Source organism: Salminus brasiliensis, chromosome 17, assembly GCF_030463535.1.
Source record: "Salminus brasiliensis chromosome 17, fSalBra1.hap2, whole genome shotgun sequence".
Classification (NCBI taxonomy): domain Eukaryota; kingdom Metazoa; phylum Chordata; class Actinopteri; order Characiformes; family Bryconidae; genus Salminus; species Salminus brasiliensis.
Window position 1 is genome coordinate 4,438,355 of NC_132894.1, and position 24,426 is coordinate 4,462,780.

General features: G+C 40.8%; 1 protein-coding gene across 1 annotated transcript; it reads right to left on the reverse strand.

Annotated features, from left to right (window-relative positions):
• Positions 1-9,783: 9,783 nt before the first annotated feature.
• Positions 9,784-24,418, reverse strand: matk (megakaryocyte-associated tyrosine kinase). The gene is made up of 13 exons (XM_072659766.1): positions 23,855-24,418; positions 22,170-22,232; positions 21,926-22,051; positions 20,806-20,921; positions 17,951-18,170; positions 15,439-15,532; positions 15,259-15,324; positions 14,911-15,010; positions 14,744-14,828; positions 13,299-13,372; positions 12,929-13,124; positions 12,491-12,577; positions 9,784-12,081 (listed from the first exon to the last, which is right to left on the reverse strand). Exons 2-13 carry the CDS (start codon positions 22,176-22,178, stop codon positions 11,890-11,892), a joined length of 1,365 nt encoding a protein of 454 aa, XP_072515867.1. The 5' UTR covers positions 22,179-22,232; positions 23,855-24,418; the 3' UTR covers positions 9,784-11,889.
• Positions 24,419-24,426: the final 8 nt, after the last annotated feature.

Below are 24,426 nucleotides of genomic sequence, written 5' to 3' on the forward strand. Positions count from 1 at the left end.
CAGTGTAAGTCCCTCTGATCCTATTAGTGACAAAGCAGCTAACGGTTAGAGGGCCTGTGTCAGCTTAGGGAAGCAGAGGGGGATGGTGAGAGAGAGACAGAGAGAGAGAGAGAGAGAGAGAGAGAGAGAGAGAGTGTGAAAGGAGAGGGAGAGAGGGAAGAATATAGCTGAGACCGGCTAAAGAACTTTTCCTTCCAGAAGAAATTGTCTGTACATGTTTTAGCAGAACTGAGGTCTGTGCTGCGTCTGTTTGTGTCCCTTATCAAAACATAAATGAGACAAAACCAGCAGTGCAGACACAACAGTTTCGGTTTCCATGTTAAAGCTACATTACGTAGCAGATTGTACCTAAAACAGCAGCTTTAGCTCCTGTAATAAGGAGAATGCTGTTTCTATCATTGCCACTCAGGGCCAGAACACTGCTACTGCAGTATGGTGGAGCTTTGGTGGAGCTTTGGGTATAACCAAGTCATATTTGTGTAAAATCCTCTAATATTGCTCTACCCTCTCGGTCCACATGCTTCGTTCACTGCTACTTGTCAACAAATGCACTTGTACAGCTGTGCATGAGGGGGTGCTCACAGCGTCACTTGTATTTATGGCAGTGGTGTAAAAATAAATTACACTTCACTACTGTAGGGGGAGCCCATGAGCATAAGATAGTTAGCTCACCAATATGCTTTGTAAAATAACTTTTTAAATTTTATATGAAATATAATGTTTATTAAATATGAAATGTTTATTAGATCATACAATACTAGTAACCTGCTCAATAACCCTTACCCCAACCCCTCTTAATAAAAAATGTCTCATGTATAGCAGCATAAGTGGTATTTTTTGCTTCCGGGCTCCACTGACTCTAATAGGGAGAATGCTGTCTTCATCATTGCCACTCCAGGCCAGGCCAAGCTAGGCCTTTTACTTCTACTTGTCATCAAATGCACTTGTACAGCTGTCCATGAGGTGGTGCTCAAAGTGTCACTTGTACTTATGGCACTGATGTATTAATGAATTACACTCCACAACAGTAGGGGGAGTCCAAGAGCAAAAAATACAAATTCTCACATATTGCTGCTTTAAATTAGACATTTTCTATTAAGAAGGGATCACGGGTTAAGGGTTTTAGGGTTAAGGGTTATGGAGCATTGTAATTAGCTTGACTAATCATTGTTATTATTATTGAACTATCTAATAAACTATTTATATTTGGACATTGAAAAGATTTTGTGCAGAGCTAAAATAATGGATTTTACAGCAATTAACTGTTATACTGTAATATTGGTGAACTGACTGGTAGTTTGAGCTACACTGAGCACTGGGTTTGGAGTATTCATGTTATTATCTGTGAAAAAGCCGTTCACAGGCTTATTGTTTTTATTATAAAATGTTATTCTAACCCTAAAGATTGTACAAGCTTTGCTAGGCCTATTAAAACACTGATGGTGTTTGTGCTTCAGTAACTAGTTTACCCCATAGTGTCGATGGCACCTTTGCAGTCTAAAGGCCTGGCATAAGTTCTTCTGTAATGTGATGTTCAGTTCAATGTTATTGGATTGATTAACAGTGTTAGACTGGGTGATTAAAGCAACTACGACCAAAAGCTATCTAGTTGGATTTGACGTTTGCCTGTGTTTTCAGACAGCTGTGGACATTAGCACACATCCAGTATAAGTTATACATTGATAATACAGAGATGTGGGATTAGTAGCCTACTGTTTTCAGAAAGTATTGATATTTTATAGCACACTATAGGGACTATAAACAGCCCTGCCATTAATAAAACCCTAAAATGCCTGCTGTCCCACTATTGTATGCAGTTTCCCTTTCTCTAGGCATCTTTCTGTAATCCACTGATAAGCATGTAAGGCTCATCTGTTAAGCCATTGCATGAACAGGTGGCTGCTGACCCTCAATAGAGCCAATTATTCAAACACCAAATATCAGAGGTTCTGATTCCGTTGCCTTGTCTTTGCAGGAAATGGCAATGAACCATAGAGGTGGTCTTTTCAGACACCATAATGTCACTGCTGGAGTCCGCTTACCCAAGATATACAGCCAGGAGAAGCTGAGTGGTCAGAAATTGACCACTGATGAAGGTTGGCTAACACAAACAGATGTCCTAAAGCCGCTAACCGTACACCAGCAAGGATGTATATACCAATAAATTGGCCAATACCTGAACACAGTGTGCTGGATATGCTTACACCAGCAGTGTCAGTGCTGTACTGAGAGTGGTCTACCACCTATTTAATATCTGGACAGTCCTGTGGTGGTCCCTTTCCATCGCTAGCTGGGCTGATAACTGCAGCAGATGAGCTGGAGAACTGCCCACTCTGCCTAAACACATAGCACTTAAAATTGAACCTGGATTGTTCACAGTAGTTGTGTAGTTCTGATATCCCAACAGCTGTCTGTTTCCAAGCTCATTTCACAAGACCTGCACAGCCCTCCTGCTCCTCAGGCAAGTGGCTTAAAAACGATTAGGAATTCAGCCTAATGTAATTGAATTAGCCCCATAACCTCTGCCTTCTTAAAACAAAACCAGTGCAATTACCTGTGGGCAACATCGAGCCCATACACTTTCTCATTTTTTTTATATTTAATACAATCAAGCATCTTAAAAGGCATCTCGGGACTTTATGGCATCCGTATTAAGGACAATTTAGTGTTAGGAGTCCAAGGACTGGTGTGGCATAGTCACCCAGGAATCAAACCCCAGTCTCCCACATGATGTGAAACCCCCTGGCATGTAGGGATGTTGTCCATTGCCCCACAGGTCAACATATTGTATTGATGTGTGTCATTGTGACCAGATAATCAGTGTTTTACTGAGGAAATAATATAACAAGGTCCTTTTTCATATATAGGCCTATACTTTTCATATATAGGCATATATAGGCTATTTATTTTAATATAAGTGTTTTACTGAGGAAATAATATAACAAGGTCCTTTTTCATATATAGGCCTATATATTTTGTATATAGGCATATATAGGCTATTTATTTTAATATAAGTGTTTTACTGAGGAAATAATATAACAAGGTCCTTTTTCATATATAGGCCTATATTTTTCATATATTGGCATATATAGGCTATTTATTTTAATATAAGTGTTGTACTGAGGAAATAATATAACAAGGTCCTTTTTCATATATAGGCCTATATTTTTCATATATTGGCATATATAGGCTATTTATTTTAATATAAGTGTTGTACTGAGGAAATAATATAACAAGGTCCTTTTTCATATATAGGCCTATATTTTTCGTATATAGGCTATTTATTTTAATACAAGTGTTTTACTGAGGAAATAATATAACAAGGTCCTTTTTCATATATAGGCCTATATATTTTGTATATAGGCATATATAGGCTATTTATTTTAATATAAGTGTTTTACTGAGGAAATAATATAACAAGGTCCTTTTTCATATATAGGCCTATATATTTTGTATATAGGCATATATAGGCTATTTATTGTAATATAAGTGTTTTACTGAGGAAATAATATATTTCATATATTTTCATATATAGGCCTATATGTTTCGTATATAGGCTATTTATTTTAATATGTGTTTTGCTGAGGAAATAATATAATTAGGATATATATATATATATATATATATATATATATACTAGCCTGATGTCCTCTTCCATAATTCTTCTTGCCTTAGTTGACCTCTGCAGCTCGTGGAGTCAGAGGCTCCCTCACGGCACAACAATGAGAACAGCATGTTAAACCTGCTTCCTAACACTTAATCCGATTCCCTTAAAGTCATTAAGAAAGATCTTTCTCTGGAGACACTGACATACTTTGGCAAGTAATGGTCTTATTAGATGTCTCACCTCTCAATCAAAAGCCACCCCTCTGACTACAGGCCTCTGCTTGGATATTTTTGTGGCCTTCCATGGAAGTGAAAGAGCTTAAAGGTCCATACAGAGGCGTCCAAACATCAGGATCTAAAACTAAGCTTTTTTTTAGTTGCAGCAGAGCTGCAGAGCTGCCCAGGCAGTTGGAACAAAATTCTGGGGTGGATTTTTACTTTCTGGACTTGATTTACCCAAACCTTAGCTGCAGCAGAGCTGCCAAGGCAGGTGGGGTGGGTTTTTAGTTTCCGCACCTGAATTTCCCATCTTTACCTGCTGATTATGTTCTGAATGTTTGGAAAAGGAAAATGGGAAAGTATTGGATTCACATTGACTTTCAATAAATGCCAGTTCAGAATTATGTGAATTATATGTTAGAAACATAATTTGACCAAAATGTAAAGAAATTTCCTTTAACTGATGAATTGAACAGTTTTCGGGTTGCTATGCTCAGTTGCACATTATACACGTGTGGTTAGTCTGTGGTGAAGTGATTTGTAAGTATGGAAGAGTGCAGTAGCAGTGCAGATCCATTAGGGGGAGTCATTAAGACTGGCAGGTTTAATTGGATTAAAGTAAATCAAATTATTAGGGTTTGGTTTGGGCCTGTGGGTCAAATCATAATGTTCTCACTGTTGCAGATTCATTCACAAATTCAACAGAGGGGGTGGATTTTTATTAGTATGAATCATTTGTGGAGACCACATCACATGCTTGAAATATAATATTTAACATTAAACCTAGCCATAACATTAAAACAGCAGAAGGGCATAAACATGATCATATGGTTCTAGCAAGTGAACAGTCCAGCGTACAAATCTGAGACACTTTAACAAGAGACAAACAATGATGGCTGGACGGCTGGGTCAGACATTCTCTGCAACATAGGGCAGGTATCGTGGGGTGTTCCTGGTATGCAAGGTCAGGGTCATGGGTGCTGGGCTGTGGTTGTCCTACAGAGGAGCTACTGTGGCACAACCTGCTGAAAAAGTTGACCTAGAAGATGTCAGTGGGGATGCACCGATCCATGTTTTTCTGTTCTAATACAGATACAGATACATGAACTTAGCGCATCGCCCGATACCCGATACCGATCCGAGACCATTGTTGAATTAATAAATCATATATATGTCACCATGTGGGAGAGACATAAGGCATCAGGATTGCCCTTCTTGGACGATATTTGACAAGTCAAGGGCGCTACACTTGCTGTTTGCTATGATATGTGTGTCTGTAAGTTACTCTGATCCTGAATTATGAAGCCTAGAATACCAGCGGTGCGAGAATCGGGTTATGTGAATAGATCAGTCCTGTGGATCAGACTAATTATGCGATACCCGATCCAACTAACTTTGTTAGTATCGGGGCCGATATCCGATCCTTGTATCGGATCGGTGAATCCCTAGATGTAAGAAGAGCCTCACATCATCACCTCTGTGGTCTACCATCACCCAGTCATTACATCTATCCTCTGATCACAGTCTCGAGAACCTCAATGAGACCTATCCAGACATGAGGATCATTTTGGTGACCCACTAAACACAACAGGTCAGTCTGGGTGAGCCATAAACACACGTTTTCACTAGTATCATCATCATCATCATCATCATCATGATAATCATCACTTTCTTCTTCCCGTGCCTTCTGTGCAGTGGATTACGCTTCACCCAGGGGGGATTAGGAGGCCCAAATCAGAAGGAAAACATAAAGATAAAACTCAAGCCAAGAGAGGCTTTAATCTCTGCTCCTAAAACTGACCAGGCTCTGCGTCTCCTTTCTGCAACCAGGCCCTGTCTCAAACAGCGTTGCTTTCTGATTTCTAGTGTCAAATTAATTCTATACACATACACATATATCTAAGTGTTTAATATAACACACTTAAATGTACTTTTCATTTATTAGTTTTTTTTTTCATTTATATAACTTAATTAATATGTATTTTAAATAAATGCTTACCGCCCAAATTATAAATAAATACATCATAAATATTAATGAGTATATATGCTCAAATGTCCAACACTTTTATTTAATTAATAAATTAGGTAACTTTAATTATAATAGGGATAGTATTAGGTGTGTTTACGATATTAGAAAGGCAAAAACTTGGGGACTTCAGAGTGGCGGAGCCATCAAAGCTTTGGTCCTACTTATGGGACATCGCTAATGATGCCACAGCTATGTGTGCCAGCGTGGACAAGAATCTGAGAAAGCATAAGTGGCCTCACTCTCTGAGGGAGGGTATTGTGGCCCTCATTGTAGCTCTACCTTGCTGGTGGATCATCTGTAGAGCACCGTGCAGTACTCTATCCACCAACAAAGAAAAGAAGCAGTTGGCTGGCTTTATTTGGCTGGAAGGATCATAGTGCGGGGTATGTGCCAAGCGCTAGTAGCACTGTGTGATGGGGAGCAAATGCATGGTAATTGGAAGTGACACAAATACCCTAGTAATACCCAACCAACCACCTAAGACACCATAGCAGTCATCTGAAGTACCACAGCGACCACCAAATCCTCAAGAGACACCTTATAGCAACACTATAGCACCCATTATAGCAATGGTTTAGCAATTACCTGAGACACCATGGGAACCACTTGAAATACTGTAGTAACCACCATAGCATCCACCTAGGGTGTCTTAGCGACCACATTAAGAATCAGAGAAACCAGTCTAGCAATCACCAAGAAAACCATAGCACCGGGGCTCCAAGAGGTCCAGCGGACTAAGGCGCCATCACTGTGCTCAGAGGATAGCTGGTTCGAATCCCGGGCATGCTCGGCAGCCGAGACCCGAGGCCCCAAGCGAGCAATTGGCCTTACTTTCTCCAGGGTGGGTAGATGGTGCATTCTCCCCACATTGCTTCGCTGCGGTGTTGGCCGTCACTGGCGTCTGCTGACTGATGCGTTGGAGCCGGGTATGTGGCGCCTCCCTCCAGGCGCTTCCCCGTGATGTTGCATCGGTGGCAGTTATCGGCTTGACTGGGCACGGGTTAGAGGGGGCATATGTTGGTCTGCCCTCACTAGAGTCGGGGGCAACGCGTGTGGTGGGGGGGTACATATGGGTTGGTAATTGGCTGTCCGAATTGGGGAGAAAATGGGTGAAAATCGGACACATTTTTAAAAAACATATCACCTGTATAGCAACAACATATGAATCACTTGGGATAGCATAGCAACCACTTAGCAACAGCCTAGCAACTTCCTGGAAATAAGAACCACTGCTGTGCAACCATTCTGTGTTTTCTTTAAGAAATGCACTTTTCTTACTTCTCAGCAAACAGAAGAGCAGATGTTACCCTTCTTCAGCCTCTTCTCTATCTCTATATCTTGCTGGCCTCATTCTCTCTCTCACTGTTGCGCCTGTCAGTGTTTTGGCAGTATGGAGGTCACTGATGTCACTCATGCGCTTAACTGATTACTGCATCAGGTTTGGCTGATGAAGTTGTGCCTGATCAGGTAAACATGCCAATGGCAGAAGCTCTGGCCCCATTCAGCCTCTGACCCACCTTCAAAAGTAAATCAGCTGCTACCAGTGGGACTGTTGGTGGATTACTTGGCCACTTTATCAGAAACCCATCCCGTGTAACTCTACCTTGTTGGTGGTGATATCTGTAGAGCACTGTTCAGTTTCTGACTACAGATGAACTATTGGCTGGATATTTTTGATTGGTAGATCTGCTCTCAACATGTGGTACATGAACGAAATTGAGATCTTAAGGTCCCAGTTCCACCCAAGGAGAAATTATTATATAAATAAAATAATACAATCCTGCTTTTTGTGTTTTTATCTGATCTGTAGCTCATATGGATCCAAATCCTAGTCAGATCTGGCTGTATTAACTGAGGCCATGAGCTACAGATCAAGCCACACAAAGAAAAGGTGGAACACATATAAGTGAATTAGTCTTTCTTGCCTGCTTTTCTTGTTTTATCTGATCTGTAGCTCATGAGGATCCACCTCCTAGTCAGATCTGCTAGTATTTATGGAGGCCATGAGCTACATATTAAGCAAAACCAAGGAAAACTAAAATAGCAAAAGGAATATTTCCTGCCTGCTTTTTGTGTTTTTATCTGATCTGTAGCTCATTTGGATCCAGTTCCTAGTCAGCTCTGGTAGTAGGCCACAAGCTACAGGTCAAGTAAAACAGAGGAAAACAGCCAGAAAAGGATGGCTCAGTCCACGTCTGTGTTACTGAGGATGCTAAAGATGGCCCAAACCCTAAATAATATCTGGTGCAGTGGTCACAATGGTTCAACAATGGATACTGGAGAGGGGTCTCAAATATTGTGCAGCAGTAGATGAGCTACAGTCTAAAATTGAACACCTACAGTGTGCAGTGGAGCTGTAAGGTAGGAGGGCTCTGGTCTAGGCTAGATGTTCATATGCCCACTAATAAAAGCATTAACCGAACTTTTAAAGGTTCTAAAGGAGGACGCTTCCATCAGTGTACTTCTATCGCTTCAGCCCACAGCATAGACAGCCAGGGATTAAACTGTAATCATCAAATTTCTGCGATAACCCCCCTCCTCCTTCAGAAGACAAATGCCCTTTAAATCTTCTAATATGCTCGGAATTTTCCAGCCGATTCTTTTCATTATTTCTTTAAGAATTGCACATCATCCTATTTGGAGCTTACAAGAAACACAAAGCAAATCTAAACCAAGGCCCAGTGCTGAATCCGTGGGCCGTCCCATGGGTGAAAATACCAAATACCCGGCTTACAAAGCCTTAAAACTAATGACATCTTTAATTTAGGTTGTAATATTACCCAACCCTCCCCAACCCCCACACACACTCAAAGACACAAAAAAGAGAATAAGCTCCCTCTAGTATAATCTGAGCTCTGCCGTTCTGAAATACAGCACAGAATGTATCAAACAGTACAGCAACAACGACACCTCCACCCAGGTACCTCCATCTCATGCTTTCAGCTCCAACCTTCTTCTTGAAGCCTTCCATAGGTAACCACTGCTTAAACATGAGTGACTTTCATAGGGCTGCACAAGATATCCCACATTAATCAATACTGAGGTATTAGTCTTTTTTTATAATATGCAAATGAACCTTTTAGCCAATCACAGTGTTTTTGTACTGTGTGCTCTGACCAATCCAGTTGGTCCAAGTTTCAGGGCATGTTTTAAAGAATTCAAGTGTTCATGTAATCCAACAAAAGTAAGCTATTATGGTCATAAAGTTGCAGGCCAATCTTTAAACACCACATTATTGATTCAGCAGTGCTTTTCTAATATGATGGTCCGCCATATCATTAAAACCACCTGCTTAGTATGTTCCATGAGCACCAATAAGCTTTGGGTGACCCTGCAACTGGTTTGGCGGTTCACCAGTTGTCCTTCATTGGAGCACTTTTGGTATGCACTGACCAATGCTTACCAAATACATCCCACATGACCTGCCTGATATTTTAGAGATGCCCTGACCCAGTCGTCTAAGCATTGCAGTTTGGTTATTGTTAAAGTGTCTCAGATTTTTAGGCCTGCTCATTCTTCCTGCGTCAACACCTCCGTCACCTTCAAGAACTGACTGTTCACTTGCTGCCTAATATATCCACCTCTTGACAGGAGCCACTGTAGATGAAAAACAATCATCTATCAGTCAGTTTTTTTTTCTATAACTGCATTACCAATATTTTGTCCACATTAAGCAGCTATTGCCAAAATATAAACAATCTTACAGTTCAGGTCCCCAAATCTGATGAGTCGGTATGAGTGGTATTCCTTGCTGTTCTATATAGGGCTATCTGGTGGGACAGCAGAGCAGATGTGCTCAGAAAAGCTGATAGCATTGAGAAATCCCATGTGGCTGTGGACACAGAAACAAGAGGACAAACCGTGGTCCATGTAATTCTGTACTTATAGCAGCAATAACCCTCAAGATTTGCCAGCATGTTGCATAGACGATCAGCATATTGCAGGACAATTACAACACACAACAGGCCCACACTCATGAGCTTGAGCTTTAATCCCAGATAAGAGTCTGTCTCCTCCTTCGTTTCTGCTGTTTTAATGTTGTGGGTTTTTTTTCCTTCCTGTCTCTATGCTCTGAAGACAGGAGCAACATGAGCAAATAATGGTGCAGCAGTAAAATGTGAAAAGAAAAACACAATACTAATTAAATATTAGTATAATAATATATGTTAAAGTGTTCTTGTGCAGGATGTCTGTGAAAATTAGTAATGCAGACATGAAAATCTTTTCTAATTTAATAAAAAGTGGTCCAGCAGACTTAGCCGCTGCCACTATGACCCAAGGATCATTGGTAGGAATCCCAGTCTATGCTGCCTGCCATCAGCAGCCAGAGCCTGAGAGAGCACAATTTGCCATGCTCTCTTCCGGGTGTGTAGATGGTTCACTCGCTCTCTCCCACATATCTTCAGTGTGATGCTGACTGGCACGGGCATCTGCTAGCCGGTGCATCAGAGCTGCCCAGTGACAGTTTGCGCACATGTCGGAGGAGGCATGTCTTCTTCTTGACCATCTCAGCGTCACCCTCTCAGCATTACATGTGCTGAGGGAGAATTGGGTAAAAAAAAATATATATACCAAGAAATACTGTCGAATTCTCCCAATTTCAGTCATTTCCAGTTCCCAACCAGTAGTTAGGACTCCCCCATTACATGCTGCCATCAGCACTGGAAGAGTGAGGACCAGGCTACATTCTTCCATCACTCACGCTCAACTGCCAGTTCTTTGACATCCACTAACAGAAACCTGCACTGGCTGGCATTTACATTACATTTACATTTAGGGCCTTTAGCAGACACTCCTCTCCAGAGCGACTTACAAAAAAGCTTCACTGTTTACTCAAGAAAAACCTCAGCTAGTTTAAATAGCCAAAAAATCAAAGATACCTCTAAGTTCAGACTCTACTAAACACAAGTCAATATGGAGACCATAATACTCTACTCTTCACCCAAGTTCTCTCAGAAGAGGAGGAGGGTCTTCAGTCTGGGTTTGAAAACAGCGAGCGTTGGACTCTGCTGTTCGGACACCCAGGGGAAGCTCGTTCCACCACTTCGGTGCAGGACAGAAAAAAGTCTGGACGCTCGTCTTCCGTGGATCTTAAAGGATGGCGGGTCGAGCCGAGCCGTACTTGAAGCTGGAAGGGTTCTTGGTGAAGATCGGCTTTTGACCATCGCCATCAAGTACGGAGGGGCTGGCTGGTCCAGTCTTGGCTTTGTAGACCAGAGTCAGGGTTTTGAATCTGATGACCTGGGCAGCAGCTACAGGAAGCCAGTGAAGAGAGAACGCAGCAGAGGAGGAGCTTAGAAACGTTGAAGACGACCTGACCCATGCCGCTGTGTTCTGGATAAGTTGCAGGGGCCTGCTGGTGCGCAAAGTGAAAACAGCCAGAAGGGAGTTGCAGTAATCAGTAATCAAGTGTCAATAGACTGAACAACTTTCTAGAGAGGAAGGGTCGAATTCGATAACTGATCATCCATGACTACACCAAAGCTTTGAGCTTCTGTAGATGAAGTGACCAGTAAGTTCTCAAGAGTGATGGGAGGAGAAGTAGGGCCACTCTACCCACCCAGACTCTGCCAGATGCCAGCTCTGGCATCTATTGTTTGTTCCCAGGGCTAAAAGAAACAAAGCCTGGATTCTGAAGGTGATCTCAGACTTTTGGACGACACCACTTTTATCTTTCTACCTCTTTACCATGTATCAAGATGCCCTGTTCCTACTGTTCTGTCTCGGAGCTATCCTGCACTATCCTGCAGCCTGCTGAACTGAAGTAAAGCTATCAGAAAACATACTACATCACTTCTGCATTCACCTCAATACTCGAGTCTTGACACAAATAAGTTACATCCTACTCACTGTCTTTCTGCAATATGTGTTTATGGTAAGGTAATATAGTAGTAATTCTGTAAATAAATTAAAAATAATAAATAAAAATCTAATCTCAGTGAACAGAACCATAGTAACCCATGACTGTCCACTATAGTGTGATTTCTTTGTGAGTTTAAAGTCTCTTCTGCTCTGACTGAAGCAGATTTTTAGGGTCATGACCCTGAGCTGGATTCGGCTTTAGTCAGTTCAGACTGCAGATGCTCTCGGAGCTTGTGGAACGGTGGCCTCATCTTGGGTTCCTTCTCCCAGCAGGCTTTCATTAGGGAAATAACCTCAGGTGGACATTTCTCAGGAGCCTCCATGCGGTAGCCCTGCTCCACCTGCTCCTTCACCTCCTTCAGGGACTGCAGACAGAGAGACAGACAGTACAGAAGATTTACACTGGCAGTTCATATATTTCATATACATAACACTGGCACATCATATACATAATAACATGATCCTTGAAGGTTCAGCAACACACTGGAAGTTTCAATGAGAGTAAAACCTGCCCATGTAGGTCCTCTACTGGTGAACTGACGAAACTGCAGCAGTTAAACAAAAAGGGCTCTACACCAAAAAACAAGCTGGAAATGCTATACACTCCAACTGTTCTCTAACGGGACTTACACAAGGCAAAATGTCCCTCTGGAGGCCAGTTTAACTCACACAAGAAGGAGGCCCCTTGCTACTGAGCTAAGACCAGGGTCACTCCAACCCTGAGAACTAACACAGACTGGCACAACCTACATAGTCCTTAACCAAAATGCTCACCATCTTGGGGTAGGGCTGCATGCCATAGGAGAAAATCTCCCAGAGAAGCACACCATAACTCCAAACATCTGAGCGTGTGGTGATTTTCTAAAGGACAGAAAACAAACCAGGGTTAAGACCGCTAAAGAAACCAACGCTGGACAATGCACTATGGACACTGCACACATAAGGAACTTGGGACTCTCCACACCTGTGCAGTATAAATGAACCAGACAGGCCATTTAACTTGTTTGTGGGTAGTTATACAACCTACAGTACTGTGCAGATGTTTTATAACATCTGCATCTGCCAACACAGCGAGGATGTGGTAAATTTCATCAGCAGCAGCAGCAGCTCACCTGATTTACCATGATTAAGCCCTGATTTACCACCAAACCAGGTGTTGAACTGAGGAGAACTCTAAATAATGCTAGACTCCATGAGAGAGTGTTTCCTTACCATGTTCTTCAGGCCCTCTGGTGCGGTCCACTTGACAGGTAACTTTGTATTGTCGAAAGCCTGGGTGTCCACCTTGGCCAGGCCAAAATCACTGACCTTGGCCACATTTTCCTCAGATAGGAGGATGTTGCGGGCAGCCAGGTCTCGATGAACAAGTTTCTTACACTCGAGATACTCCATCCCTTCACACACCTCTCTGGAATGGTCAGGAACACAGACTGAGACTCCGACTCATGCAATGAAGTCCAGACAGAACTACATTGAAATAACTGGTAACTGGTTTTTAGTAAATTTGTCCATTAAGCGTTTACACTGAAAGATGTAGTATTCGATCCATTAGAGGCGTGTTTGAGGGTGTGTAAATGCTCACAAGGCATAGTGCAGAAGTTGGACTGTAGTGATAACGGAACGTCCTCGTGACCGCAGGTAATTCGCCAGATTACCCTGTGGGATAACGCACACCATCACTATTACATAGAACCTAGTGTAAGTTAACAACACCGACCACTCGCATTACCTTCATAGCCAAAAGTTTGTGGACACCTGCTTATCAAATGTTTCAGTTGAAATCAAGGAAATGTATTTCCTACTCTTCTGGAAATGCTTTTCAGTAAGATTTGGAACATTGCTGTGAGTATTTGATTGAATTCAGACACATGAGGGCAATAGTGAGGTCAAATACTGATGTTGGCTGGTTAGTTCTGTAACTTTAACTCATCCCAAAAACCAAATGTACTGAATGAAGCTCCATCACTCCAGAGAACTCCGGGTTCCACTGCTCCACAGCCCAATGCTGGGTGTGCAACAAGGGCGTAGAATTGGGTAGGGGTGATAGGGACATGTCCCTACCAATATGCAGCGACTACTGAATTGTCCCTAGCAATAATTTTATTTGATAAATAAAAATACAGCAACAGGTCCATCAGTGTCTTGTCAGAGTATTTGGTACACAAACGGTTAACAGCTCTAAGTCCCTACTACGATTCCCGCCTTACTGACCCACAATGCCAACAGGACTTGCTTTGCTGCTTTTTGCTAACGTTTGAGAAGTTGTGGTTGTAAGAAGCGTCAAAAGCTCTGTCAACTAGATGTGCACATAGACTGCGTGAGAGACAACATGTTAAGACAAAAAGCCTTAACATTGTGGTTAGAGATCTATGTAAATGCAAAAAGCCTCGGCTCCCATGGGGGCCCCCTGTGGACCGCTTTTATGTCCCCACCAATGTCAAAATCAAACCTATGCCCTTGGTGTGCTACATACCCCTCATGCTTGACATTGGGCATTTTGTCTAGTCCCTGTTGAGAAGTACTGCCAATAGAATAGGACTGTCTGGAGCAGATCAACATGAACCTATTGGCACCATGCAGCCTAATGCCAGGCGTGGGCTAGAGGGTTATTAAGCCCCCCAGCAGCATTGGAACTGTGTTTGTGGGAATGATGGATGGTGGTCCATATATATATTTTTGGGATGAACTGGGGAGTTGAGAATGAGGTGGGGTAGTGATTATCCAATATCCCGACCTCACTAACACTCTGGTCGCTGAATGCAATCAAATCCTCACAGCAATACTCCTCCAAAATCTAGTAGAAAGTATTCTTCTCTGGACAGTAGAGACAGTTACTCCAAAAAAGCAGGATTAGCTATTTTTAATACCCTTGATTTTGGAAGAATTTTGATATTGGGACACAAAAGCCCTAATACTTATATGTTTGTGTCCCAATACTTTTGTCCATACAGTGTATATTTTACCATACACATTAAATGAATTTAATGTCTGTTTAAGGCACAAAATCCTGGCCTGGGCAGGTCATACCTTAGCCATAAATTCTGTAACGATGTAGAGGCCGTTATGCAGAATCACTCCCAGTAACTGCACCAAGTTTTTATGCTGTAGTTTCCTGGAAAAGGACACAGAGGATTTTGAACCAGGCTGGGGTCTATCAGTGAGCATAACGGGCAATGTAGTGTCCAGTCACTCACGTCATAACCAACGTCTCGTCCAAGAAAGCCTGAGCTGTGACGTCAGACTTTATGTTCTTCACGGCCACCTTCCTGCCCATGTACTCTCCTTCATACACCGCTGAAGAGGAGGAAGAAGAAGGGCTGTAAGACAGTGGCCTCAAGCACCCGATGAAGACGACATTTATCAAAAACATGAAAAGTTATTGGGTTGTCCACAAACATTTGGACATATTGACCTTGTCATTCCAAGCTCAGATGTACTGGAAGACAATCTCCAGAGATTTAGCCAGACTAAACACTATAAACAAGGCACATAGCGCCATCTGGTGGGAAAACAGTAAAAAAAAAAGTACATATAGAACCAACCTCCGAATTCGCCCTCTCCTATTCGTTCTCCTAGAGTGATGCTGGAGAGGTCTAATAACCATCCCGCTGAGTGAGAGAGGGAGAAAGAGAGATACAGTTAAATACCAATGATTAAAAAATGAACATAATAAAAAGTTCAACATATGATCATATTTGTACAATAGAGATCACTTCAGTTACTTTTATACAGTTGCATAGATGCTGATTTGGTGCCCTCTTTCTGCTTAGGCTTCTGCAGTGTAGTAGCGATGGCTCCTTTATTCTTAGAGTAAAACTGCAACAAGAAACATGACATTGACATTTTCAGCATTTCTTTGATGCTCTTTTTCAAAATGACTGACATTTGAGGCATGTTACACAGGTAGGAGAAGGTAGAATTAGGAGTTTTGCCCAAGGACTTAAATAGCTGTAGTGTGGTGTGCTTGTCAGACAGAGGAATCAGACCCTAGTCTGCTGTGGGGAAGGTGTTGTTACTCAGTACACTTCACCCACTACCTGCTACACTAACCAACACTACCACATCAAGTAATGATAAAGTAATGTACACACTTTAATTACACAGTAACTCCTACTAAAACCATTTAAGATAAAAATCCTCTTACTATCAAATGTGGCTTTCTGTGGTGGACTGACATCAACAGATTCTGAGTATCTAATCTGCTGCTCTTCTGAGTAGCCATTTGTTTCACAATAAGAGTATTACGTACATATTCTAGCTAAATATCTAGCACTGAATTACCAATAATAGTGAAGCAGGATTACACTCACTTCTGTTTTTAGGTCTACGCAAAAAGCTAAGACAGCCCAGAAATTTGTAAGTGTTGTTTTACCACTAAAAAGTCCACAGAGCATTAGAATAAACCCATATAAACATAAAACCAGTGGTCAGTGAGAGTGTCTACCGGTAATTAACTCTATATAACATTAGATTAAACCCATATAAACATAAAACCAGTGGTCAGTGAGAGTGTCTACCGGTAAAACTCTATATAACATTAGATTAAACCCATATAAACATAAATTCAGTGGTCAGTGAGAGTGTCTACCGGTAATTAACTCTATATAACATTAGATTAAGCCCAAATAAACAAAGTCAGTGAGACTGTCTACCTGTAAAACTCTATATAACATTAGAATAAACCCAAATAAACATAAAATAAGTGGTCAGTGAGAGTGTCTACCTGTAATTAACTCTATATAACATTAGAATAAACCCAAATAAACATAAAGTCAGTGGTCAGTGAGTGTCTACCTTTAAAACTCTATATAACATTAGAATAAACCCATATAAACATAAAGTCAGTGGTCAATGATAGTGTCTACCTGTAATTAACTCTATATAACATTAGAATACACCCCAATAAACATAAAGTCAGTGGTCAGTGAGTGTCTACCTGTAATTAACTCTATATAACATTAGAATACACCCCAATAAACATAAAGTCAGTGGTCTGTGAGAGCATCTACCCGTAATTAACCCTGTATAACATTAGAATAAACCCAAATAAACATAAAGTCAGTCGTCTGTGAGAGCGTCTACCTGTAATTAACTCTATATAACACCAGAATAAACCCCAATAAACATAAAGTCTTTGGTCGTTGAGTGTGTCTACCTGTAAAACTCTATATAACATTAGAATAAACCTATATAAACATAAAGTTAGTAAGATTGTCTACCTGGAAAACTCAATATAACATTAGAATAAACCCAATAAACATAAAGTCAGTGGTCAATGAGAGTGTCTACCTGTAATTAACTCTATATAACATTAGAATAAACCCAAATAAACAATAAGTCAGTGGTCTGTGGGAGTGTCTACCTGTAATTAACTCTATATAACATTAGAATAAACCCAAATAAATGTAGTCAGTGGTCAGTGAGAGTGTCTACCTGTAAAACTCTATATAACATTAGAATAAACTTTAATAAACTTAAAGCCACATGTGTGGATGCTCCAGATACTGTATGGATTAGTCCAGGTCCATCAGCAGCTCACCTGATTTACTTTAATGAAGGTCTGATTAGATAAACTTCTACCCCTTCTGTAATAAAGGTGCTTCAAATAGTTTCTTAACCGATGGTACAGAAGAGCAACTTTTGATGTGTATATGGTTCCTTATGGAACAAAAGTGGTTGTTCTATAGCATGGCTCAAAGAACTATTTGAGACACCTTTATTTTTAAAGGTGTTTGTATTGGATGAGAACTGGGATACTGGCCTTCTTCCAGGAGAGCACTGGGAATGGTTAAGCTAACAGCCACACTGGACTGTTTATCTGTATATCTACCTAGTCTGATGTCATTGTAATAAATAAACACCCCTGGACAAGCAGCTCATCTCATTTTCTCTCAATTTTCAGGACAGTACTATATATGGTTAACCTGAAGTGTAATATTTAGTAATATTTAATACAGCAGAATTTACTCTGTGACAGATTTCTCACACAAGACTGCGTGCAACATTCTTGTTTGTGTGGAATATCTGGTCAGCGTGTCACTTACTATGGAAATTCTAGACCACAGGAAATGAGTCAAGCATGATCTGCAAAAGTTAGATATGGCGCTGCTGCTCTCAGGCTCTCTCAACGCTCTCACACACACACACACACACACACACACACACACACACAACCACTACTATTATGGTTTAGCACTTTAGGTTCTATCTGTTGCACCATCTGAAGAAACCCACCTCCACCATGTCGATGAGATTGTAAAAGTGCTGTATTCTATCAATGGTCAACTTGGAGTCCTGGTAGATGACACGATAATGAATGACTTCTTGCTTGAAGCTGACGCACAGAACGTAGTCACCGGGGTGCCGAATGGACTCACGTACCAGGAACAGGCCATCCTCCATGGGCCGCAGTTTACAGACTGCCTCGGGACCGGAGATCTTACCATGGAACCAGCTGAAATTTCACAGCAACAAAGGAAAATGAATAAAACAGTTGGTGTTTCTTCAGAAATGCTTAGTTAGACGCACCTAGCTACGAACTGCAAGTACTGACACATTAAATATTTCATATTTGTTTACTACAGAGGATTTTTTCACTTACTTGCACTTTACATTTGGTCAGGGGTGTCCAAACCTCTCCAAAAGACTGTATATATCCATCAGACAGGGCAACAAAACCAACCATATACACACACTATATTCACAAATGTTTGTGGACACCCCTCTAATGAATGCATTTAGCTACGTAAGGTTGCACCCATTATTGACACAGATGTGCACGGTGTACACGCAGCCTGGGTAGTCCCTTTAGAGAAGTACTGCCAGTAGAATAGGACTCTCTGGAGCAGATAAACATGAACCCATCAGCACCCTGCCTAATGTCATGTGTGGGATAGAGGGGTATAAAGCCCTCCCAGCATTGAGCTGTGGAGCAGAGGAACTGTGTTCTCTAAAATTTGAATGGTGCTCTATTTAGTACTTCTGGGATCCAACATCCTGACCACACAAACACTCTTTTCACTAAATGCAATCAAATACTCATAGCAATGCAAATCCAAAATCTAGTAGAATGCCTTCTTCCCTGGACAGTTTAAGCTTTTGCTCAAAAGCAAAAGCAGGATCAACTCTTGCCCTTGATTTCAGAAGACACAATGAATGCACAGACAGGCCGTATCTTCAGGCAGGCCAACCAAACCAAAACAAACCAGGAAACCAATTCTACATGTGATTCATAAAAAATGATCTGCAACTACTTTAAGACCCCTACACCTGTTCTACAAATAACTTTAATGCAAACTGCACACTTCCCACAGCTAACCACACTGAACTCAATACATACAGGAAGTAGGCCCCCTCCTACACACACACCTATAACCATGGTCTCAAAAACAAGTCTGGTCTCAATAAACACCATGGCTATGGTGATGCATATTTAGGTGTAGATAAACAAGACCTACATGACCGTACATCTCTGCTGCATACCCAAACTGTGTTATTGTACATATTCAGTAGACTGGAACCTACGGTCATTGGCCATATTTTTAGAAACACCTAATGTGCAAAGATATTTAGGTTTGGGCATTTAAGAATTTTTTTTTTTTATTTAATTTAATTAAATATTAAACATTTACATTTAAATTTTTTTGTTCCAAAAAACATTTTCAGAGCTCTCCTCAAGGAAGGCCAGTATTTTCAGTTTCTTTCCAACATGCAGTTTATCTAATCACACATCATCTAGTAAATTGGAGTAGTGAGCCGCTGGTAGACCTGAACAAATCCATACCATATCTGGAGTGCACAGAGAAGATCAGCACCCAGACCTGTGTTCTTCTAACTGGGTTCTTTGGACTATATTGTAGGTGCGCTTTGGTCTGCGATTATCATGCCTCTACATCTACAGAAAGACACAACTGGGTCACCCAGTAACAGTATACAGTTGCAATCGAAATTATTTAACCCCCATCGCAAATAGACGAATTTAAATAGTTCAGTAGAACTAATATAGCAAGTGCTTTCTCCACATCTACAGAATGCCACTGAATAACGACTGCAGTCTCAGAGTTATTCAAACCCTTCATGACATGCATTTTTGTACCTAGTAGAGCTGTTATGACCTGCTGTAAACGTGACGCATAGCCAGACACCAGCTTCTGGCAGCGTTCCTGAGGAATCTCAGCCCAGATCCTCATGGACAGTGGCCTCCAGTTTACTAATATTCTTGGGTTTGCTGCTGCAACTGCCTTTTTAAAGTCTCACCAAAGATTTCCTTTGTGGTTCAAGTCAAGACAGTGCGACAACCACTCCAGAATCTTCCAGGGCTTCTTCTGAAACCAAGCTTTGATGGACTTATTTGAGGTATGCTGTATCCTGTTGGAATGCTGTAAGTTTCTAGTGCAGTGCCAGAGGGAGCAAAGCAGCCCCAGAGCATCACCAAGTCACCACCACGTTTTACTGGTATGTCTGGAGGAGGAAGAATGAAGTATATGTTTCCACTTACACGAGAAACCTGCAGCATAGGAGGACAAGATGGGTTCAATCAAGTATCAGGGAATCCTAGGAGAAATCATCATGTGTGAGGAATCTGAAGCTTGGGCATCACTGGACCTTCAAACAGAACAATGATCCCAAGCATACTTCAAGGTCTACCAAGGCTTGGTTTCAGAAGAAGTCCTGGAAGATTCTGGAGTGGTTGTCACAGTTGCCTGACTTGAACCCCAAAGGAAAGACAGTTGCAGCAGCAAAGCCAAAAATATGAGAGAACTGGAGGTCATTGCCCATGAAGACTGGGCTGAGATTCCACAGGAATGGTAACTGCCAGTAGCTGCCAGTGGCTATGCGTCACATTTGCATCAGGTCATAACAGCAGAAGGGCGCTCTACTAGGTACTAAAGACATTTGGCATGACAGGGTTGAATAATTTTCTTTGCAACAGTGCATATAACGAGTAAATGTATATAGTAAATAATTACTGCAAATATCTGCAACATGCATCTATATGTTCTACCTAAAAAAAAAAAAAGCTAAACCTTAGAGTACACTAGATGTAGATGATCTAGCATCAAGTGGCTGTGCCCTAGTTTCAGACTTACGGCATAAGGCTGAGGTTGGGGTCTACCCGCAGGGCCTCCCGCTCTCGCACTTTAGAAGCAGAAATCAGACCCTCTTCACCTGTCCTGTTGTGTTTGGCCTTGAAGATGGCCTTTCCCTGTAAAATGAACAGTGTGTAGGTGTCCCGTTTGCTGGCATTACAGCCCTATAACACCATATTTGGAACTGCATCTGAAAGACATACTCTGGAGACCCACCATCATCAGTTTAGTCCAAACTACCTGGCCAATCTCAGATGTTACAGATTAGGCTTTGAGGGTGTCTGGATTGATAAAGGTCCACAACAAACATGAGTAATAATCGATGGGTTTTATTATATTAAATGGCAGAATATGCAATAATAACCACATATAACCATATTATTTTGGTGGTATACTGCGGTATATAAAAATATGGACGGTATTTCAAAATTACGACATGTCTGATTCCAAATGAGCTCGTTTTCCTGTGTGCATCTAAGAGAGCCACAGGGTGGGGACGCCGTGGGTCCTGCTCTGGAAACAGCTGAGCGCACTGGAGAGTTTAGTAATGCACTGAGTTCAAGCAAACCTGGATGAAGCAGTCTACTAAATGAGCCTGAAAACAGTGGAAAACACTCCTAAGACCATTTACTTGACTGTGTGCTCTCATTTGGCAGCATTTAGCCTCTGCCTTTATCCCAGGGCAGTGAACACACACAGTGACAGTAAGCATGGGCCCCCATTGCTTCTGGCCCGGGGAGCAGAGAGGGTGAAGGGCCTTGATTAACCCCGTTATCAACGTCCCGGTACTATAATAATACCACTGAGCCACCACTGCCCGCAGCACCAGAGGGCGAACTAGTTGCTAGTGCTAAGGGAGCTACGAATGGGTGGGTTAACTGAGAGAAAATAAAAATAAATAAGTTTGTCACCCTGTGAGCAAAGTGAACTTTGTATTTAATACTGTTTACTGCAGTAATACTGGACACCACCCAACCCTAAGCCATAGTGCTAATTCCAGTCTGCGTCAGTTCAGTCTAAAGGAGCCTCACAATTTATATATATATTATTTATATATAATATAAATATCTGCAGGTTGGGGAAGTTTGAAGCCGCATGTGACAACAAATCAAAACCATACCGTTTGCAAAGCGTCCAACGTGTCCAAAATTGTGAGGATGTCTCCTTTACGATAGCCGAGTTCATTGGCTTTAGGCTTGGTGTGGTCACTCTTGGCGACACACTGCGTACCAGGCTGCCACGTCTTCTATAAGGATAAAGAAAAAGGCCAGTTCAATCACTTCTGCAGAAGTAAGCAGTGAGGTGAGAAGCATAAGAAGCTTTTAGTGAAGTGTGTGTGCGTATGTGTGTGTGTGCGTGTTTACCGCAGCCATTCCCAGAGAAGAAATAACTCAAAGAATAAGACTTAGCCAGAGGCATCAGATTTCCTGTAAAGCAAATAGAAACAAAAACCAGCTTTGATAAAAATAAAAATATGATAAATATGATGATATCAAATGGTTCCCCAATTTATTTACAGTTTTGGAAATCCTAATGTTGATTCTGTGTACAGGAGAGCAGAGCACCAATGTTAGGTAGTGAGAGCAGTACAAAACACTAAATTGACTAAAGTATTTGGACACCTGCTCCTTTATTGTCTCTTCTGAAAACAAGGGATTAAAAAGAGTTTATTCAGTAACTGTTTCTACTGTGCAGGGAAAACGCTTTCCACTAGATTTGAGATTTTAGGAGGAGCACTGCGATGAGAACTGTATCGCATTCAGCTGTTGAGTGATCACCACCCCACTTCACTCCCAACTCGCCAACCCATCCCAAAAGTACTGGATGGAGCACCAGCCATCATTCCAGAGAACACAGGTCTTCCACTGCTCCACAGCTCAATGCTGCTGGGGAGCTTTATACCCCTCTACTAGCCCACGCCTGGCTTTAGGCAACATGGTGACAATAGCTTATTCTATTGGCAGTACTTCTAGACACAGGGACTAGGCTAGCTGTGTTGCGTTAACCAAAATCTAGTTGAGTTTGATGGAGCTGATATTTGCTGCTCTGCTTCTACAGCAGCCTGAATAACAAACTGATAACGTTCATTTAGATGAAGTTAACTCTACCTATGGGTCAAATTGTTTTTTTGTTCTTTCTTTTTTTTTATATTTTTTTTTTTTTACAAATGATAGAAGCTGAAAAATGTTGATTTGATTTGAGGCTGTTGCAGATGTGAGGGATGACCGTAAAAGACCCAGAACACACTGGTGTAGATACTCGCATACATACATAAGCATAAAAATTCAAGGAACGGTCAAAAGAACTGTCCAGTTTGATTCAGTAATTAAATTAATAATAATTAATTAAATTAAATTAAAACTGAATTAATTATCTGTGTCTAATCCAGTCCTTATAGTGAATTTAAAGAAAAAAATACCTGTTTGGGGTTTACATTTAAGCAGACTGTTTTCTAATCCATCTTTGGTGAAATTAAATAGTAATAAAACTTATTATTGTTTCTTAATATTTTTTTTATACTTACTTACTAATATGTAGATGGTTTTCTTTTGTTTACGGTCTATGTAATTTCTGAAATTTAAAGTAGAAAAAGAAATTAAGTGCCTTAATATAAAATATATATACATACATATATATACATATATATATATATATAAATTGAGATATGAATTAAAACCTAATAAAAACTACAAAATAAATGAATGTCCACCATTATTATTGTTTATCTTTTTAAACTAATGCAGGTTGATGTGTGTTAATACAGCACTTTTATCATCTTATAATCTGCTTTACTCAGTAAATTCACTGCAAATTAACGTTATCAGTCGTTTGCAAAGATTGTTGTCATTATTTTTTTATTATTTTATTAATAATTTTTACATTACTATAATTACAATAGTTTACAATACAATAAGTACAATAATAAATAAATAATATATTATTAATATTATTAATAATAATAATAATAAATCGATGACTGGTTGCATCAGACTAGCTTTATCGAACCGGGGTCTTACAAATCGAAATGCAATCAATGAAATCATCCTACCGTGATCCTTTTACATCCAGTTTAGCGCGTAATTCAGATTAAAATGTAATGACGGCCCGTAATCGTCCAATTTACCGAAGCTGGAGGTGGAAGTCAGCTTGACTGGCGCAGCTGAACTGACTTGAGGAAGAGCTCAACAGGCCCACCCGTATTTCGACAAGACCCGCCCTCCAGCGTTTTGATTGGCTGCTAGGCTCCGCCTTCTGTGCTATGATTGGCTACTCGTCCCTCTGCACACTAACTGAGCAGGGTAAAAACACCGCTTTCCAGGTTTATGAAAACTCTCACAAATACCACGATTCTTTTGTGGATCTGAGAGTTTAATATAACTTTAGCACTACAGAGACATTCGAGAAAAAAAAGGAAAAAAAATCACGCCATTATAAACATTACTAAACATTCCTATAAAACGATTGTAACACTCAGTAATTAAAGAACACACACATACACACACACACACACACACAAACAGTGAAACTAAAGTAAAATAAAATAAAACAATAATTATACCTTATTTGCACAGGATGCTGCATCCTCAAATATAATGTATCAATAATAATAATGATAATAAT